Below are 22,764 nucleotides of genomic sequence, written 5' to 3'. Positions count from 1 at the left end.
ACAAAGACAAATAGTGTAGCAACTTTTATAAGCAAGAACTTTTGTCTTCTCATTTTAAAAGCTGTTTATACTGTATACTGTACATATACATGTCAGCAAAAGGGAATAATTTCCTCATACAGTTAGCATACATAGGGTATTTTTGTTGTTGTTGGAAGAAGCAAAGTTTTAATATAGAAGCCCTGTTAAAAAAGTTGAAAAATTCCCTTCTATAAAAAGATAATGCAAATCTGTGGAAACAGGTGCAACGTCCAACTCCTTTACTAATTTCTATTCATGTTAGAAGGGATGCATGAACATGGCTCCTAGGTAAATAAAAGTGGAAAAAAGAAATGAAGAAAGAGAGGTGCCCTCCATCATTTCCTCACTTCAAAGAGCAGGAGGGGAGACGTTCTGGATCAGCGCGTGTTCAGGTCTGCCTTGACATCCTGTTTCTCAGTATAATTAGCCTACCAACTGAACACTGCTAACCTTCTTTGCCCCATCAAAGACTATGCTCTTCTCTACAGGCGTAATAGTTCTAGAATGTCTGCACAAACTGTCAGAAACCATCTCTGGGAAGCTCATCTGTGTGCTGGTCGTCCTCACCAAGGTCTTGACCTGACTGCAGTTCGGAGTCGTAACCGAATTCAGTAGGCAAATGCTCACCGTAGCACGCTGGAGAAGTATGCTCTTCACGAATCCCGGTTTCAACTGTACTGTGCAGATGGCAGACAGTGTGTATGTAGGGGTGTGGTGGTCAAAAAATTGTCAGCCGGTGATTATCAAGCAAATAACTGTCAGTCTCACGGTATTTGACTGTTAATGAACATAAACTCATTTAGCATCTCCTGGCTTCCACATATAGCCTTCAAGCCACAGACCCTTGGAACATCTACATTTTAAAAAGTAAACAAAAGTCCATGTAATATAGCCTACACCTTCACAATACATCCATTTTTTATTTTAGACAGGTCTAAAGAAGCATGATATGATGAAAATATTTCAGAAGATCAGAGTAGCATACTCTGATTTGTCCTTATATTAGTCTTGATCTATCCATGCCAAATGGTTGTGGGCTACACTAGTTCATTCAGCAGAAAATGTCACACCCTGATCTGTTTCACCTGTCTTTGTGCTCGTATCCACACCCTTCCAGATGTCACACATCATCCCAATTATCCCCAATGTATTTATACCTGTGTTCTCTGTTCCCAGTTCGATTTGTTCGTCAAGCCTACCACCGGGTTTCCCCTTGCTCCTGTCTGTTTCAAGTTGTCCGGGTTTTGACCATTCTGCCTGCCCTTTCTGTACCTTGCCACACCACCCTGGAATACTGACCTCAGCCTGCCCTAGAGCTGTTGTTTTGCCTGCCCCCTGTTTTCTCCAAACATATAGCCAACATTTGTAGAACAACTAAAGATACATTAATAACTCTAAATTAAGCATATAGGAATACCTATTTCTTTGTTAACCGCTCAACCCAGAACAGCCGCATGTTGTTACAGTTGAAGTTGGAAGTTTACATACACTTCAGCCAAATATATTTAAATTCAGTTTTTCACAATTCCTGACATTTAATCCTAGTAAAAATTCCCTGTCTTTTGTCAGTTAGGATCACCACTTAATTTTAAGACTGTGAAATGTCAGAATAATAGTATGATTTATTTCAGCTTTTATTTCTTTCATCACATTCCCAGTGCGTCAGAAGTTTACAAACACTCAATTAGTATTTGGTAGCTTTGCCTTTAAATTGTTTCATTTGGGTCAAACGTTTCAGGTAGCCTTCCACAAGCTTCCCACAATAAGTTGGGTGAATTTTGTCCCATTCCTCCTGACAGAGCTGGTGTAACTGAGTGTGTAACTGAGTGTGTAACTGAGTCAGGTTTGTAGGCCTCCATGCTCGCACACGCTTTGTCAGTTCTGCCCATACATTTTCTATAGGACTGACATCAGGGCTTTGTGATGGCCACTCCGATACCTTTACGTTGTTGTCCTTAAGCCATTTTGACACAACTTTGGAAGTATGCCTTGGGTCATTGTCCATTTGGAAGACCCATTTGCGACCAAGCTTTAATATCATCTTGAGATGTTGCTTCAATATATCCACATAATTTTTCTTCTGCATGATGCCATCTATTTTGTGAAGTGCACCAGTCCCACCTTTAGCAAAGCACCCCCACAACATGATGCTGCCACCCTGTCCTTCATGGTTGGGATGGTATTCTTCGGCTTGCAAGCCTCCCCCTTTTTCCTCCAAACATAACGATGATCATTATGGCCAAACAGTTCTAATTTGTTTTATCAGACCAGAAGACATTTCTCCAAAAAGTACGATCTATGTCCCCATGTGCAGTTGCAAACCGTAGTCTGGATTTATTATGGCGGTTTTGGAGCAGTGGCTTCTTCCTTGCTGAGCGGTCATTCAGGTTATGTCATTATAGGACTCATTTTACTGTGGATATAGATACTTTTGTACCTGTTTCCTCCAGCATCTTCACAAGGTCCTTTGCTATTGTTCTGGGATTGATTTGCACTTTTCACACCAAAGTATGTTCATCTCTAGGAGAGAGAACGTGTCTCCTTCCTGAGCATTAGGATGGCTGCGTGGTCCCATGGTGTTTATATTGCATACTATTGTTTGTACAGATGAACATGGTACCTCCAGGTGTTTGGAAATTGCTCCCAAGGATGAACCAGACTTGTGGAGGTCTACAATTCTTTTTCTGAGGTCTTGGATGATTTCTTTTGATTTTCCCATGATGTCAAGCAAATAGGCACTGAGTTTGAAGATAGGCCTTGAAATACATCCAGAGGTACACCTCCAATTGACTCAAATGATGTCAATTAGCCTAACAGAAGCTTCCAAAGCCATGACATAATTTTCTGGAATGTTCCAAGCTGTTTAAAGGCACAGTCAACTTCGTGTATGTAAACTTCTGACCCACTGAAATTGTGATACAGTGAAATAATCTGTCCGTAAACAATTGTTGGAAAAATTACTTGTGTCATACACAAAATAGATGTCCCAACCGACTTGCCAAAACTATAGTTTGTTAACAAGACATTTGCGGAGTTGTAGAAAAACACATTTTAATAACTCCAACCTAAAGTGTATGTGAACTTCCGACTTCAACTGTATGTTTTTGAATATTTTTTATTCTGTATAGGCTTCCTTATTTTCACTCAATCAGTTAGTATTGTGGAGTAACTACGAAGTCGTTGACCCATCCTCAGTTGTCTTCTACTATCACAGCCATTAAACTCTGTAACTCTTTTAAAGTCACCATTGGCCTCGAGGTGAAATCCCTGAGCGGTTACCTTCCTCTCCTGCAACTGAGTTAGGAAAGATGGCTGTACATCATACAAATTGTAATGAATAACTTCACCATGCTTAAAGGGATATTCAATGTCTGCTTTTTTTATTTTTACCAATAGGTGCCCTTCTTTGCGAGGTCTCTGTGTCTCTGTGGTTGAATCTGTGTTGAAATTCACTGCTCGCCTGAGGGACCTTACAGATAATTGTACGTGTAGAGTACAGAGATGAGATAGTCATTCAAAATTCATGTTTAACACTATTATTGCACACAGAGTAAGTCCATGCAACTTATTATGTGACATTTTTTACATTGTGCGGTATTGTGTGTAGGATGTAACACAACAAAATGTGAAAAAAGTCAAGCGGTGTGAATACTTTCTGTAGGCACTATAAATAACCAAAAAAATAAGGCAAATTTTACAAACTAATGTAACATTCAACCTTAAATATATTAACATCTATGGCCACATTTTGAGGTTAGTAACTATAAATGTTTTCCTATGTAATCATGTTGTCAGCATCGTGTGTATAGGTGGCTAGGAAGTCAGGCGCAGGAGAGTCAAAATGGAGTGTAAATGGAGTCTTTTAATAAATGTCAACAGAACATGCTCCATAACACGAAAAGTACAGACATGAAAAAACATGGGTACGAGGACCCGTCGCGCACCAACACAACAAAATAACAACACTGACAATAAAACAATCTCTGACAAAGACATGAGGGGAAACAGAGGGTTAAATACACAACAGGTAATGAATGGGATTGAAAACAGGTGTGTGGGAAGACAAGACAAAACCAATGGAAAATGAAAAATGGATCAATGATAGCGAGAAGACCGGTGACGTCGAACGCTGAGCACCGCCTGAACAAGGAGAGGCAACGACTTCGGCAGAAGTCGTGACACATGTAAAGTGTGCATGTTCAAGATAGCATGCATAGGTCATCGCAGGCCTGTGGAGATCTTCACAGTTGCTGTAATAATCTGCGCAGAATCTCGAACGGCAAGGATCAATTCTACCATGTGCTTTTAATGTAATCTCAACTGCAAACCAGGTCATTTGGTTCTGCTATTAGATGAAGCACAGTGAAAACACAATCTGTTGTATAAATGAAATAAAATATCTGACATAGTATTCCCATTTGAACTTTGCTGTGCTTTTAAAATGGTTGAAAGCACAGTAATAGACATTTGGCTGACAACTAAACCAAAATCAGACTGTTTGTTTTTCCAATGGAATTTGGTTGTGCTTTTAGATGGTTGAATCTTAGTGATAATACATTGGAAATTCAACTAACTTTTATTATGGATCCCCACGTGGTGTGTCCAGTTGGTTAGGACTGCCATTTTGAATTGTTTCATTAATTATGTTTGTTGAGCCATCGCCATTATAGAGTTAAAAGTGCATTTGCACTGATTGTGTTCATGTTAAGGAAGAGCGCTCACACGTTTGCTGGGTGCTGATGTGGAGAAGGCACTGTGCATGGTGTGCAACCACCTGTGAAAAGAGCTACAATATACAGCTTGTTTCTGTTTGTTTGGGTTCTTATTAAGTGTGTGTGTATTACTGTCAGCTAATGGCTCAATAAAGTAAGGGTCTTGGAAATAAGGATATTGAGTTTAAAGCTAAAGGATCCAGAGATGTTCTATTTGGCAACACTTGACTTTAGTCAAGCTTTCATCAACATCTGAAAGGATATGGAAACACTTTATTTTACAGCCCTCCATCAGCTCCTATTTCCATGGTATCTCTGTATCCTTGAAGTCCAGGCTTAAACAAATGATCATTCTTACTGTACCTAATTCAAAATCTCACTCATGCTACACCCAGCCTTTTTAATCCAAAGCACATAAAATAATGTTATAGGAGATTATGAATGGGAGAAAAAAAAAGAACGTGGGCTAACAGGACATTGAGGAAGCTCTGGATCGGCTTACAATCCTGTTAGGTATGAAAGGGGATCCTTAGCAAATAGCATACTAATCCTGGGGAAATTTGCTGACTGGTGCACGTTCAATGTTACAAAGCTAATTTGGGCTCATATGGGCTAAAGATAAAGTTATATTGTGTATTCAAGGTATGCTACGCTGGGAAGGGGCTATTTTACAACATCAGTGTTTTTACAATAAGTATCTTTCAAAATAATTTCCCAACAAGATTTAAAAAATACATTTTAGTTAGTTATTTATATAAAGTATTTTCATTCCTGCATATGTGTGCATTTCCATTATCACTATATTGCCATTGTTTGTGTCAGTATAATAATATAAATAATAATATAATAATATCAGCTTAATGTCACGGCTGTTAGAAACACAGAAGTAGGAATTAGAATTTAATAGGATCTCTACGGTCAGAGAGGACAATCCACATGAAGATGTCGGCCCGTCATTGCAACTTGCTAACAGCTTCCACATTTCCACTACTTCGTCATTAAACCAAGATGCAAATAACCCAAGCAAATGAAATGCAAATTAATTTAGTGGTTGATTGTGTCCACTAGCTAGCCTTCATGTTTAACAGCAATCAGACCAAATTGCTCTCTGCTGCCTGTTGATGCCACTAGCATTATGTTCCCTAGAAGCTAGGAATCAGAGCAGCAAGTCATTAATATTCCTTCCGTCTTCACTCCTTCTTTTCACCTGAATGGTAATTGGAGTGTGGTGAATTCTGCATGAAAGGGCTGCTACTTCCTGATCATGGCTGCTCCAGCTCTTGTTCATGGCCCCGGGTCACTGTTTGATTGCATGCCTAAGTGGCACATGACGCGATTACCACACAGCTCGGCTTCGGCTTCAGTTCGACTCGCCACGGGTAGGGTTTTGCGTGTGTAAGGGGGGAATATTATTATTTTTTTAAATGAGAACCTGCCAAGTTGCCTTGGATGCCGTGATGTTCTGTAAACCGAATGCTTGACTGACTCACATCAACTCATTATAACTGAAATTATGATTCACCTCCATCTTAACAGAAATATTTGTTTGTCTCCGTATTGTTATTCGCAACATCAAAGGTGAGGACGTTCTTGCTAAAAACAAATATTGTGTTACAATATATACAATGACACAAATAAAAAAGTTGACTCTGTGGGGAGATGGCTAGTTAAAGTACTTCAGCTTAAGCCCCTCTGGCAGTGGGATTGGGAGATTAACACTTTCCTCCTCACCATCAAAGACACAGCTGTTCTCACCATGGGGATTTGAATACATACAGATGGCTGTTAGGACGACAGAATCAAAATAGCCAGTGGTCACAACGACACCACAACTAGGCCAAAACACTTTGCAAACTGGCAATTCAGGGAGAGAGAAGCACGAAATCACTGTTTAATTTAGCTCTGTTGGCAACCTGTTCTTGTTGGAGAGCAACGTTCTGCCAACCAAATGAAGGGTGTCTTTGCAAAGCATGCTGAATACTGCAGATCATATTTCTTTCTCCATGATTTATATTGGGTAAAATGCCAAGCCAGATGGAGACACACTGGTTTATTCCTTTGCTACCCGAGGTACAGTGAGAGATGAGAAATATGAAAGAATATGCAGCCGTATAATTGTCAGTGTGCGCATGCATGTGGTTGCATCAACACATAATGTTTTAGTTATTACACAAAATCATCATTTTACTCAATTTCAACTACATATGCTTGACAATTGCCACTGTGTTTGTGTATAGCCTCCATCAAGAGGATTTAACCTTTGCTGTACACATAATACTCACAAATAAAAATTTAAAAAACATCAAGCATTCTGTTGTGTCGAGTGGTGATGAGGGACAAGCCGTTTCTATCACCGACCTGTATTCTTAACCTCGGCTACACACACACACACAGACACAGACACACGCACACACACACACACACACACACACACACACACACACACACACACACACACACACACACACACACACACACACACACACACACACACACAAACACACACACACACACACACACACACACACACACACACACACACACACACACACACACACACACACACACACACACACACACACACACACACACACACACACACACACACAGAGAGAGCTGTAAATTCATGCAATGCATGTAACCGTCGCTCACCTTGACACGGCTCTTAGCCCACTCTATACACGTGGGACCTACAGGACCTGGGTATTATATAGCTTTGCACTAGAACGCTTCTTCTACAGGATAATTAGTGCAAGATCCCAGCTAATCCAGAGCAGATATACACAATACCTGTCAAACTCACACTGGGAGTGTGTGTGTGCGGGTGTGCGGGTGTGCGTGTGTGTGCGTGTGTGTGTGTGTGCACACTAAGCTTCAGAATGTAAAAGATAGAGAGAGAGAGAAAGTGAGAGAGTTTATAGCATACTAATGAGACTGAATTAGAGATAGTGTATAAGTGTGTGGGGTCCAACTCCCAATGTCCCTCAAGGCTTACCAGAAGTGCATGTTTGGTGGGACTCATTGCAGTAGTTTTTGGCTGTGCTGAATTACAGCTAAGATGGGATCTCACAGAAACATATTGTGAGGGGGGAAATAGAAATGGGACTCTGTAAAATGTCCCTGTTAAAACACATCAAAAGTTGTGAACTTTCCTAAACACCTCGGTACCTCACCACATGGCTTCGTTTTCACTCCAAGGTGTGAAATGAAGGCTGATGTGAATCTAATTGCATGTCTTGTAGCTATCCTTTGTTCTCTGTGGGGTTTTTTAAATGACAGAAACTGATGAGGTAGGCCAGGGTATATCTGAACTAATACATAAGCATAGATAAAATGTTCAGGAGCATCTGTGTGATCCGTGATCATAGGGAGAATGTGTTGTGGTGGCGGCACTCCTAGGTGTAACCTGAAAGGGAATTATGTAGGGAATCAAATTATCAGGTTCTTTATATTCACCGGAGTGATAATGTATCTAAACCAAGACAATGGTCAAATTCAATTATGAATCACACTTTAGATTCTGTGCTTGTCTAAAAGTCCATTTCTAATGTTACCACATGTTAAAATAATGAAAATAGTAAATACAATTGGTAATAAAGTTTAACGATTTCATTTTTGCAATTACTTTACACACAAACTACAGCAAAATATAAAAAACTAAAAGTCAAGCAGGCACCTTGCTTTAAAAAAAGATATGCTTGGTCTCCCTGAATCATTCTTCTACTCTGGTATACAGCACGCCTTCTCTCTGCAGTTTAAAATGAAAGAATGAGGAAGTGTAGCTAAAAAAGACCCAGGCTAGAGGTAGAGGTCACCTTCGAATAAACCGGAGAACAACTGGAGCCCAAAAACAGAGTGATGCACGGTGTTTAATCCTGGCCGTGTTGTAGCGACCGGGGCCTGGTAGCCCGGAGGAGGACGTTTGCTGGCCGTTTGGATTTCATTTTGCTTTGATGCTGAAGATGGAGATGACAGTCCAACTGAGTGAGTCAGCCACCGAGAGACCATTGATTCCACTGTGCCTTTGATCCTGGTAGAAACCCACTCTTCTTCCAACATTAGACATTGTCTAGCTAGCTGTCCGTACTTACGGTGTGGTGAAGCTGATGGTATACTAATACTGTGTAGGCTCTATCTGATATTGATGTTGTTTATTCATGATTACTTGGTTGTCTAGAGAAAATAAATGTATCAACAGGATTAAGATTATTATCGTCTAAGACAAAAATAAACTATGAAAATATTGGATGCTGGAAACTTATTGGGCTTTACTGAAAAAATTGTATTGAAGCTGAATTGTCAAAAGGGAGAAAGAACTAACTGGGAATCTTTATGTAATTGCAAAGGGGGAAATAATCATTTTAAAAAAGGTGTTATGTAACATGAATGCTTTTCGCAAAGCAATATTTTCTATTCCACTTTCATTTCTCATTTTCTCCTAATCCTGAAAAATTGAATTGGCCTTCTTTTCCTGGTGCCATTGGCTTTTCAGTGAAATTAAACCTACTCTGACAAGCAAAATACTCATACGGAACAAAATACAATTTTTTTTTGTAGCAACAGAAAATGTATGTCCTTAGACGAGAGTAGAATAAGAAATTTCTATTTTTATTTTAAATAAATAGTGGCATTCTCTGCTTTTTAGAAGAAGCAGGTTTTGACGACGGCATGTGAAAACAACAGAGATGTTTGAAAGCATCCGACTCCCAGGCAGAGTGGCACAACAAACATGGCAGGCCGGGGATCAGCAAGGGTACGGAGGGACGTCTGCAGACTAGCAGAGGTGCCCGCTTCCCCTGCCATGGCTGGATGGATGTGTTAAAGCGGGGGCCCTGCTCGTTTACTGTCAGTTTATCATGTAAGACAGGCCTCATGTCAGCTATAGAAGGACTACTAGGAGAAAGACTACCCCCAGCATAACCAGTTGGGTTTTTAACAACATGCTAGAGCATCGGCTATATGGCACAGGAGAAGAGGAGAGCAGACACAAATTAAGTTGACTTAGTTCAAACTCAATCACCTGACACCGTCATGCGCATATCATTATTCCACACTGCAGAGAACTGAAAATTGACACTGCCGGGGACTGATATTGACAGAAATAAAATGTGCCTAGTACAATAGGAATAGGGATAGGAAAACAATAACCTGGCAAATGGCATCGATGGAGGAAAAGCCAGTGGTTTTAATAGTACATTTCAAGTGCAGGCTTCAATTTGTGCCATGGTTTATCAAATTCTACCTTGGGAGTTGGATGACTTTGCGTAGGAGCCACATATTGGTATTAATTTATACAATATACCCAGTAATGAAATGAGTTGCTGTTAATTCTCTGTTTTTACTGTTTGTTGCATTTTCATTATCTTTTATCCTTTTAAGTTCTGAAACCCCCAACCCCCCTCCGAACTACTCTCTACCTGTCACTCATATTTGTCTTTTGTTATCTCAAAAGCAGCCTCTTTTATCATATCCCAAATCAAATTATCATTGCAGCAGTGATAGTACTTTAGAGGAAACCCAAAACACAGTACAAGCATCATTGAAACTATTCAATTATTCAACATGTTATCCAAATAGTGTTTTGTTCGAGGAGGAACACTCTACAGCCTCTTAATGCAAAGTGACAGAATTCAGCCTAGCACACCCCCTTCCTCCCTCTACTCCACACCATGTCCTTATCCTTTGGCTTCTATTGTAAAAATGATTTTATTTTAAGAGGGCATCCATTAGGAAGTCTACTTTTTATTAAGTGGCAGGGGACACCAGAGCAGACCAAAGAGCAAGCGGATTAACTAAACATAATAACTTGTATAAATCAGTGTCATGTTAATATACATTTACTTCCCACAGACTGCACAGCTCTTTAAAGTTTATGTGTAGAACATTTATACATCTTTGGTGAATTATTTAGTGGACTGGCCACCCCTCATAACCTGGTTCCTCTCTAGGTTTCTTCCTAGGTTCTGGCCTTTCTAGGGAGTTTTTCCAAGCCACTGTGCTTCTACACCTGCATTGCTTGCTGTTTGGGGTTTTAAGCTGGGTTTCTGTACAGCACTTTGTGACATCAGCTGATGTAAGAAGGGCTTTATAAATAAATTTGATTGATTGACATGCTACTCCTCCTGTTTCTGACAAGGATCCAGACTAAGAAGAGATAAAGCTAAATCATCTGAGATATTCAATCCCCTTACACTGAATGTTAAAGTTGGCCATAAAGACAGAAGCGTGTAACTGAGGGGCTTGGAGGGAGTCAGTTACAGCAGGATAGCGGCACTATATTATATGATAACCACGGCAACAAAGCCCAACAGAAATCTATCAAAGGGCTGACTGTCAGTATTGGGCTCATCCGGCCAGAGAGGAAGCAAGATTGGATTGGCTGGCACTTTATTTTTCTGTTGATGTCATGACAAGAGTGTGGACCCCTGGTTTCAATTGACACCAAACAAAGATGAGATAGGTGAAGACGGCAAGATGACCTCTACTGGCTCCATCCCTGGGGTTGTCACTGAACCTCTGGAAGCTTTCAGAGCAAAAACAGAGAAGAGCCTCTGTGGAATACAGATTGACAGAATGGTACTTGATTAGTAACCAGGCAACCTGTCATTAGTTCTACACGTCTCAAGTTATAGCCTATCTTTAATTGTGAGCCGAGTGTCAATGACATCTCCTCTGACAGTCATATAGCCCTATAAGTGGTTGTGGAAGAAGGTGTTAGCTACACAGCAACTGACTGGTGAGGATGTGGAACAAAGTCTTCTCTACTCCTACGCCATATCTCAATGTGTTACTATTGAATTCTGGCCTCAGTCACACAAAACAGTATTTTGAAACAAATTTCATGCCAAACTCTAAATGCAGAAATAGCTAGCAATTCTATCCTATTTGCACAACGATTCATTTGTTTTTCTCTAGTCTCCAGGACAATACCAGTGTCTACATTATGTGAAAATGTCACATTTCTACATTTTGTAGAAAAAAAAATTAAGTTAAAAGGTTCTAACCGATGACATCAAAGATTATAACTTTTTAATCATGCCCTATGATGTCACAGAAGCATATTTTGAAGACCTTTCTTCTCATGTGTTTTTAACCACATCATAGAAACACACCATTTTCACATATGTAGACACTGGTTTGGTGCTGAAGATAATGAATGAGATTGAAAAGTGGCGGATTCGCCCTTTAAGCTATGCTTATGTGAAGCTATTGTTGGGTTCACCTTGGGGGCATGATAGGGGCTGTACCAAATGTTTGATGTATTATAATAGTTGATTATGCTTATGTTGTATTAATAGAAGGGGAGGGGTTATAAGACCCTTCCTATAAGACCCTATGATACTCCTTACATGTATAGGGTCCTAGACTACAGATATAGATATATAGATAGTTATATTCATTATAAAGGTTTATTATTGTTCCACAGTCTTTTCTAGTCTACCTCTTATAAAGAAACGGTCTGAGAAATGTGTGACTGAGACAGAACTCTGCAAAGGAGTGAACGAGATAAGCGACTAGTCAGACATTCCACTATAAATCAACTTGGGGAGTGGACATTTACTGCTGAGCCTTTAGATAGCTCTGAAACTCTTGTTTGTATAGTTGTGTATGCATGGGCTTGGTCTCATGAGTAGAAGGTAATGACGTAGGCAGTGACATCACTAAGGCTGAACTTCGGGCTTAATAAAATAACTTGGACCCTTTACTATTTTGCAGAACTTACTCGGAAACATGCATGCTATGTTCCTGTTGTCAACTTCTGTTTGCAATTGCATTAATAAAGGTTTTTGATTGATTTAATTAAAGATATTGTCTGATTGCTAATTTCACCAATGAGCCAATGATTGACAAGGAACGAACCCCAACACTATTATTGACATCCGACAAATACCTGATTGCAAGATAAATGATTGATCCATTGAGATGCATTTTGGATGGAAGGACAAAGGAACGAACAGTACAATACAACATTTGAAAAGCAACACTACTACTAACATGGGATAAGATGGCACAATTGTGCCAAAAATGTAAACCCTGCAACATAGCCAAAAGAACCAGCTGATTCCAGATTTGAGCAACAACCACAACTTGACAGCGACATGAGCGAGCGGTGCTTCGTGTAACACACTCCATTACTAACACAAGTCATGCTGAGGAGAGATGCAATCATCATGGGTCGCTGACCACAATTCCTTCCCGATTCCACGGCTGAAGCCATCACTTAGCCCGTTGCAGCCTGGTTAAATTGGCACATTAACTATGAGCTTGAGCCTTGACACTGATTAGTCAAAAACACCATCAACCTTTCCTGTGTTCACTCACAATGACTGGATGTTTGGCAAGGTGAGAAACAATCTCTGAATTCTTGTGGAACAAAGAGGCTTTTGCTAATAATAACGGTAGGGCTTTCTTTAAAAAATGCTTTTACTAAGAGTGATAGTCAATACTGAAAATGAGAATGTATCTTAACTGTAGCGAGAGTACCCGACCAGAGGTTACACAAAACTGAAGAAGACCCGATAGAACTTGACGGCCTACAAATGCAACACCTCAGGCAACTGTACCCTCAGGGCTGAGAGGTGATGTCATTGTTAAGCAATGCTAATCATTTGACTGACATATGACATTGCCGTACTGTTTAACATATTTTCTTATCGTCATAGACAATGAGTAACACCAAGCAACAGACGGAGAAAATTCTGATCACAAACCCACAATGGAACAAATCCAGGGACTCATGACAGATCCAGGTCCTTTATGACAGGAGGCTTCCAGACTCCCATCTTAGCTCCACAGTGTACCCTGACCCCAACTGCACTCTCCACACCCCTCCCTGCTCCCCCAGCAGTATGCAGCTCAAACCCTGACGTGTGATTGAGACGTACCGCCGTGAGTACAGCACTCTGGGCCACAGGGTATGTACCTCTCCACTGGAGCCAACTTGCTTTTTCTATTTATTTTTTTCCCCTCCACCTTACTCTCCACAGTTGCTTTCAATCCCCTATCTGCCAGACAGGTTTGAGTGAGTGAGTGAGTGAGTGAGTGAGTGAGTGAGTGAGTGAGTGAGTGAGTGAGTGAGTGAGTGAGTGAGTGAGTGAGTGAGTGAGTGAGTGAGTGAGTGAGTGAGTGAGTGAGTGAGTGAGTGAGTGGTAGAGAGAGAGAGAGAGATGGGGAAGGGTTGGCGAGGATAAGCCAATAGAGTGATAATATGGTATACAGAAACATGATAAGTGCTGGAAAGGAAACAGCGTAGATGTCAGAAAAGATAAAGGAGAATTGAATTTGAACTGTTGGTCTTCCACTAGGTGCCTCAATGCTTTATAAGGTTAGTCGGTAATGAGGTGTTTCAAAATCAGCCATGTACAGTAGTGAACAAAGTGATTTCCTTTGAGCCCAAGTAGCTCTAAAATCTGTCAAACTCATCATCTGGATTTTCCAGTAAGAAGTTTATAAGGTGCATTATTTATAGCCTTTAATTTTAAACAGGAAACTTAAAACTGCATACACAAACACACCCACACACAGATCTAACCAAAAACACTAAGGCATAACAAAATGCACCATCTTGCAGATGCCAACACAGAACAGAGCAGTGGCCACTGCATATTCTGGTGTGTCGCCCTGCTTTCAAATGATGCACAAAAATGGGAAAGAGAAAAATGGGGGGGGGGGGGGGGGGTTCCTCTGCGTCCTTTTCCTTCTGTGCCTTCTATGCTCATCTATTCTCAATGACATTCATGGTAATAAATCAAGACTGGGCACTGTGGCCAGAGGGGCGAGCATCTGAAAGACCGGTCAGTGAAACACTCCCCCTCCAGCCTACCTGTGACCACCATACTTCATTCACAAATTAAAATGCAGAGATGGGAACTGAGGGAGCCGAGTGGAGTCTCACTATTCTGCTTTTTAATAAAGGGAGATGTGTCCGTCTGCGTCTGTGTTTCATAATGTGTTCGCGTGTGTGCAGTAAGGCCTAAGTCTTGGTATCATCCTGGGGTGTCAACATTTTGTCATTATGTAAGAAAGGAGAAGGAAAACAGATATGGAAAAATACTGATGGGATAGTATGGGATTCCCCTCCCACCAAGTCATTCTGATTTCATAGTTAATGTTTCCCTTTAATCCCTTCTATTTGCTTTATTGCTCAATCAGAATTCAAACAAATATGCCAACTATATTGTTGGGAGCATCAGGAACATGTCAGCAACTATTACAGTAGACTACACCACTTAGAATAAAACACAGAGTACAATATGATGGCCTCATGGCATACATACTGTCAGGAATACCACCACATACACTGTCAGTAGTACTACCATTACTTGGAGAAAAAAGTCAATATTGACACATAATATCACTATACTGTATGGCTATCTATCTTCATGTTGACTTGTCAATACTGTCATACTGAGGTGCCCTTTACTTAAAAAAATAAACCACAACAAGGACATACTGTCGTATAAGTGGATATCAACTGCTAGTTTGGATACAGCTACTATCCATTTCCTACAAATAACTACAGTTGAAGTAAAAAGTTTACATACACCTTAGCCAAATACATTTAGACTCAGTTTTTCACAATTCCTGACATTTAATCTCAGCAAAAATTCCCTGTCTTAGGTCAGTTAGGATCACTACGTTATTTTAAGAATATGAAATGTCACAATAGTAGAAATAATTATTTATTTCAGCTTTCATTTCTTCCATCACATTGCCTGTGGGTCAGAAGTTTACATACACTCAATTAGTATTTGGTAGCAATGCCTTCAAATGTTTAACTTGGGTCAAATGTTTCGGGTAGCCTTCTACAAGCTTTCCACAATAAGTTGGGTGAATTTTGGCCCATTCCTCCTGACAGAGCTGGTGTAACTGAGTCAGGATTGTAGGCCTCCTTGCTCACACACATTTTCAGTTCTGCCCACACATTTTCTATAGGATTGAGGTCAGGGCTTTGTGATGGCCACTCCAATACCTTGACTTTGTTGAAAGTATGCTTGGGGTCACTGTCCATTCGGAAGACCCATTTGCGACCAAGCTTTAACTTCCTGACTGATGTCTTGAGATGTTGCTTCAATATATCCACATAACTTTCCGGCCTCATGATGCCATCTATTTTGTGAAGTGCACCAGTTCCTCCTTTAGCAAAGCACCCCCACAACATGATGCTGCCACCCCCGTGCTTCACGGTTGGGATGGTATTCTTCGGCTTGCAAGCCTCCCCCTTTTTCCTCCAAACATAACTATGGTCATTATGCCCAAACAGTTCTATTTTTGTTTCATCAGACCAGAGGACATTTCTCCAAAAAGTACGATCTTTGTCCCCATGTGCAGTTGCAAACCGTTGTCTGTCTTTTTTATGGCGGTTTTGGAGCAGTGTCTTCTTCCTTGCTGAGCGGCCTTTCAGGTTATGCCGATATAGGACTCGTTTTACTGTGGATATAGATACTTTTGTACCTGTTTCCTCCAGCATCTTCACAAGGTCCTTTACGGTTGTTCTGGGATTGCTCTTTTCCCACCAAAGTACGTTAATCTCTGTCACGTTCTGACCTTAGTTCCTTTGTTATGTATTTGTTTTAGTATGGTCAGGGCGTGAGTTGGGTGGGTTGTCTATGTTCCGTTTTCTATGTTGTGTTTTTGCGTTTTAGCTGGTATGGTTCTCAATCAGAGGCAGGTGTCGTTAGTTGTCTCTGATTGAGAATCATACTTCGGTAGCCTTTTCCCACTTGTGTTTCGTGGGTGTTTATTTTCTGTTCTGTGTTTGTATTTCACCGTTCAGGACTGTTTACGTTTCGTTCTCATGCTTTGTTTTGAGTATTCGTGTTCATTAAAAGAGAATATGAATAATTACCACGCTGCACCTTGGTCCTCCTCTCTTTCTCCCAACGACAAACGTTACAACCTCTGGCGATACAGTGAATTATAAGTGAAATAATTTGTCTGTAAACGATTGTTGGAAAAATTACTTGTGTCATGCACAAAGCAAATGTCCTAACCGACTTGCCAAAACTATAGTTTGTTAACATAAAATTTGTGGAGTGGTTGAAAAACGAGTTTTAATGACTCCAACCTAAGTGTTTGTAAACTTCCGACTTCAACTGTACGTCTGGGAATTTCCAGGGATCTCACAATACAAGTTCATCACGATACTAAGGCGCAGATATGATCTGTATTGTGCTTCTTACAATTCTATATGTATTGTCATTCGATAATTGGGATTTAATTATAATTCGGTGTAACAAACATATTGCTCACTACATGTCTGCTGCAGCGAGATACGAGGGAGCCATGAGAAACCGAGTTTTGATCAGTCATACTAATTTGCCCAATATTTTTATTTTTTATATGGAAAACAAGCTATGAAGGAAAAATACGGGAGTTTTTGGTGCAGGTGCAGGTACAATATTGTATAGGTACAATATTGCGATATTGTCAAGGCGAAACAATATATCATCAAAAATAATATTCTGATACGTTACCATATCCCCCCACCCCCTCATTCACAACAAATAACCTTGGAGCCCACTTTGACTGACCCGGTAAGGCTTCTGATGACGCCAGAAAATCCCTCAGTGCATGCTGTGGTGCTGGACGTCTGACTGCTACCCAGCCAGGCTGCCCAGTGAATGAGCTTCTACAATGCATTCAGAATGCATTCACACCCCTTGAATTTTTTCACATTTTGTTGTGTTACAGTCTGAATTTAAAATGAAATAAATTGAGATTTTGTGTCACTGGCCTACCCACAAAACCCCATAATTTATTTTTTTACAAATGATTTAAAAATTAAAAGCAGAGTCAATAAGTATTCAACCCTTTTGCTATGGCAAGCTTAAATAAGTTCAGGAGTAAAGATTTGCTTAGTGTTTAACATGAGGTCCCTGTATGATCCTTCATTCAAGCAGTACATTTCAAACACAGATTCAACCAAAAAGACCAGGGAGGTTTTCCAATGCCTCACAAAGAAGGGCACCTATTGGTGGATGGGTAAAAAAAAATGCAGACATTGAAAATCCCTTTGAGCACTGTGAAGTTATTAATTACACTTTTGATATTAATACACTCAGTCACTATAAAGATACAGGTGTCCTTCCTAACTCTGTTGCCGGAGAGGAAGGAAATAGCTCAGGAATTTCACTATGAGGCCAATGGTGACTTTAAAACAGTTACAGAGTTTAATGGCTGTGATAGAATAAAACTGAGGATGGATCAACAACATTGTAGTTACTCCACAATACTAACCTAAATGACAGAGTGAAAAACATGCATCATGTTTGCAATAAGGCACAAACAAATTGCCAAAGATATTAACTTGATTTCCTGAATACAAAGTGTTATGTTTGAGGAAATCAAACGCAGCACATCACTGAGTACCACTCTTCATATTTTCAAGCATGGTGGTGGCTGCATCATGTTATGTGTATGCTTGTCATCTACAAGGACAAAATATTTTTTTTTTGATAAATAGAAATGGAATATAGGTAAGCGCAGGCAAAATCCTAGAGGAAAACCTGGTTCAGTCTGCTTTCCAACAGACACTGGGAGACAAATTCACCTTTCAGCAGGAAAATAACCTAAAACACAAGGCCAAATATACACTGGAGTTGCTTACCAAGACAACATTGAATGTTGCTGCGTGTACTAATTACATTGTTGACTGAAATTTGCTTAAATCTTTGGCAAGGCTTGAAAATGGCTGTCTAGAAATAATCAACAACCAACTTGACAGAGCTTGAAGAACTGTAAAAAAGAAAAATGTGCAAATATTGTGTGTAAAGGTCTTAGAGACTTAACCAGAAAGACTCACAGCTGTAATCGCTGCCAAAGGTGCTTCTTTTTTACCCCTTTTTCTCCCCAATTGGTAGCTACAGTCTTGTCTCATCGCTGCAACTCCCATTCGGACTCAGGAGAGGCAAAGGTTGAGAGCCGTGTGTTCTCTGAAACACAACCCAACCAAGCCGCACTGCCCACTTGTCCCGGAAGCCAGCCGCACCAATATTTCAGAGGAAACACTGTGTACATGTTCGACTGTGTCAGCGTGCACTGCAACGGGCCCGCCACAGGTGTCACTGGTGCACGATGGGACTGGGACATCTCTGCTGGCCAAGCCCTCCCCTAACCCGGGCGACACTGGGCCAATTGTGCACTGCCCAATGAGTTAACAGAGCCTTGACTCAAACCCAGAATCTCTAGTGGCACAGCTAGCACTTCAATGCAGTGCCTTAGACCACTGTGCCACTCGAGAGGCCCTGCCAAAGGTGATTTTAACATGTACTGATCAGGATGTGAATACTTACGTAAATTATATATTTCTGTGTTTAATTTTCAATAAATTTGCAAAAACAAAAAATAGCATATTTTCACTTTATCATTATGGGGTATTGTGTGCAGATGGGTGGGAATATTCTTATATTTTTTAAATTCACTTTGAATTCAGGCTGTAACTGAAATGGCATGAATACTTTCTGAAGGCACTAATCTAAATCAAGACCTGATTAAATCCATCCCCACCCCCTACACAAAGAGCAGTCATGGCGAGAGCACAGCAAATTTGCTGGCTGGCTGAATGGAAGGACAGAGAGTCCTAACTCAAGAGTCGACGCGTGTCCTTAATGAGAAAAGAAAGTGATTTACAAGCATATGCTCCAGACCCTGCAGTCTGTTTCGTCTGCAGTCTCAATGCTGCTGGGCTGAGAGAGAGATAAAGTGAGACACGGAGAGACAGACCGACAGAGAGAGAGACAGAGAGAGAAAGCGAGAGATGGGTTCCACAACATGTGCGGGTTACTATACTAGTCAGGTGTTGTGCATAGTCATAACAGGCAATGCATTGTTCGATTGCCATGGGGTCAAGATCAAAATGAAAGGTATACTTTATATTGTATGAACCACAACAAAAATGAGCCCATCTATTGAGTCTATATGATTCATTCTTAGGGAATGTATATGGTTGTACATATCAACTAGTTTGACACAGTCTGTTGACCCACACACAGACGACTTGTACCTGAATGTGAATATAAAACAGTCATGCTGTTTACTATCACATTACAATAACACAGGCCTACGGTCGACAGTCACTGTCCAATCACTGAAGCCCCTTAGTTCTTCTAAGGCATATGGTATTCAATTACAGAACTACATGGGTATACACATGCGCATATATTATATTCATGGGCAGGAGGTGTGGAAAGCCAAAACCTTGTTTTTCATATAGGATTAACTGTGTGTATGTTATTTGAAGATTGACAACTGTGGCCCACTGCTGTGCTTATAAAGATATTTTTCTAAGGGACACAAATAAACACTAATCAATGCAAGGCAGAGTCAACCTCATATGTGGGCCCTGGCCTAAACCTTGCAATTTGCAATGAGAAAATGATGACACTGTAGCAAGCTTACATTATTATGCATTTCTTAATCTAACTTCCTTCAATGCTGCACATGTCCTAGTCTTCTGCTATGAAAAATGTGTTCATAAAAATACAAAATACCAATTTCATGCAGATTTGCACAGCTAAATTGCAATATATGCATTCCCTCACTGCCTAATACTTAAGGCTATGCATGTCACTTACAGTCATAATTTGTCATAGTACACAAAAATGACCCAATTGGTGTGTGTATGTGCGCGCGGTGAGTGAGAGAGACATGTACTAATGGTGTCGAGTTCATTCTTGCATTTTCATTACATGAGTGGTGTTTAGATACATATATAAGTTTCCAACGCTGTTTTACTCCCTGTACCAGATAGATATGGCACAGTGGCTCTTCCCCTTGATTGGCCAACACACATCTACTTGGGCTATCATGTTGTTAACATTAAACTGCCATCATTTTCAGCCCTAGATGACACTTCACTGTGTAGAATAAGTATGTACATTTTGAATGTACGAAAACAATTATTGTAATTCAGTAAATATAGTCTATACCACCGGCCAGGCATATGTTAGTGGTCCCTATGAGCAACCATTGTAAAGCCAGTGATGGATTGGGGGACAGTAAAGAGGCAGTAAGATTATAATGTTCTTACCCAGTGTGAAGTATGGGAGAGCGGTGTTGTCAAGATCATCCATAACGGAAATTCGTCCAGGTAGGTCTGTTCTAACGAATAAAAGGAGTCGGGACTCCCCTCCTCCTCCGGCCACGCTCCCCGAGCCACCGCCGGTGAAACTGAACTCATTCTCCCGGAGTACAGGCAGGGTAGAAACGGTAACGGTTTTAACTTCACACGGGCTCTCTGCGTCGTTTTCCTTCTCCCTCTCCTCATCAAGCATCGCTCCCCCTCTGCTTCCCCGGACTGTGGCGGTCCCTGTCAGCAAGAGCCCCATGAGGAGGAGGACGTGGTGCTTTACTCTCCCTGCCATCCCGCTCCCAATGCGCGCTTCTCTAGCTTTGAGTGCGGCTCTTAAATTGCTTGTTCGTTTATACTACAGCCACTGCACGCGCTCGGTAGTCATGTCTGTCCAGGAGGCGGCAGCACAGGTGTAGTCAGATCTGTAGCCTAATACTTTTTTTTCTCCAACTTGCTTCCTTCTGTGTTGATGTATACACATAATTTCTCATAATGCGGATATAAGGTTCTGTGAGACCTCACCATAGATATGAAATGAAAGAAAAAGGGAATACATTTGTCTTGAAACAGCTTTTTCATGCAATCAAGGATATGCTTTTCGAGGCAACTAATGGGAGTCGAGTCTCCACGACTGTTATGAAGTTATAATGCATGCTTTGATGGAAAAGTTCGATTTTTCGTGTAAGTGCATTCATTTTAAAATTAGAAAGGGTTTTGCATGTTGGGAAATAGCATTTTATGTTTTTGATGGATTGACAAATGTCACTTCTATTTTGCTCGGCTGTCTATTTTGTCATGTGTCTGTCTGTGAATGCACTTCAACCAGTGGCGGACTGGAACCATCTATCCGCCCTGGCATTTCTAACACACCGGCCCATTTGTTTGCTTGAGGACACCATTATAAGCCAGCTACGATCAGTTTGCGCAAACGCACCCACTTTGCTGAAAATGGACCAGCTGGGCAAATGCCAGATGGCCAGTCCACCACCGACTTCAACTACAGTAAGCCTACTTCAAAGGGTGGAGAAAGGATAGTCTACTGCTCAGAGTGGGAATTACACCATGACATTCGGGGGTCTTTATCGAGTGCACACACTTGAGCCTAAAGATAAAAACGTAATTTAAACGGTATTAACACAACCAGTCATGATATTTTCTTCTGATTGTCAAACAAATCACTTCAAAAAGTAGGCTACCTATGTTCATTCACTCCAAAATAATTCCATCATACAAACTGCATGTAGCCTGAAAAGCCATTGTTACAAAACACCAAAAAGTGTCCCCACACCCCCTCAACGGTCACTTACCTTACATTTTGCTCCCCCTATGGACATTCCCCCCTCCCTATACTTTCAGTGCATATTTCTGCAGAAAACACAGCATTTACTTGCATTTACCCTTCACTAGGCCGGCACCACTGCCCGTGGCCTACCCTTTACACACATTAACACACACAGGTAGCCTACATTCAATTTTATACATGAGTTGAATCAAAACATGTTTTACACTCTACTTCATGAGTTGTCCATAATTCATGAGTTAATACTTGGAGTCTTCACAGTTTGTGCGACATGAAACACTACGGATCTTTCCTTACATTAGTTACCATTACTAAGCATTTAACAATTGAATTAGAACATTGAACTTAAACACTTTAGAATTCCTGGATCTTGGACATCTCTGAAAATGCACTGTAAGTGTAATTATGCCTATGCAACATTTAATTATGTTTAGACGTGACTACAGTTCATGGGTACACAAATGCAAAACAATATAGTTCATGGGTACACAAATCCAAAACAATCTAGGCCTATGCCATTTCAAAATGGAATGCTTCTAACTGAATTTTAAAACCTCTTCTAAACAAAAGAGTCACCTTATGGGCCTACTGTCATTAACTTAGACTACTTGTTGGATGGATTGGATGCACAATGGTGTCTAGCTGTAGGCTAGATGTCT

At 40.6% G+C, this 22,764-nt stretch overlaps 1 protein-coding gene across 1 annotated transcript in view; it reads right to left on the bottom strand.

Moving 5' to 3' along the window:
• The window catches only part of LOC135517965 (astrotactin-2-like), a 569,522-nt gene extending 548,401 nt beyond the window's left edge, over positions 1–21,121 (bottom strand). The window contains exon 1 of the mRNA XM_064942708.1: positions 20,764–21,121. Coding sequence (XP_064798780.1) covers positions 20,764–21,097 — 334 coding nt within the window. The 5' untranslated portion in view covers positions 21,098–21,121. The remainder of the gene's footprint in view (positions 1–20,763) is intronic.
• Positions 21,122–22,764: the final 1,643 nt, after the last annotated feature.

This window comes from Oncorhynchus masou, chromosome 28 (genome assembly GCF_036934945.1).
Source record: "Oncorhynchus masou masou isolate Uvic2021 chromosome 28, UVic_Omas_1.1, whole genome shotgun sequence".
Classification (NCBI taxonomy): Eukaryota; Metazoa; Chordata; class Actinopteri; order Salmoniformes; family Salmonidae; genus Oncorhynchus; species Oncorhynchus masou.
Note: the sequence above shows the minus strand (reverse complement) of the source record. Positions and strands in the feature narration are given on the sequence as shown.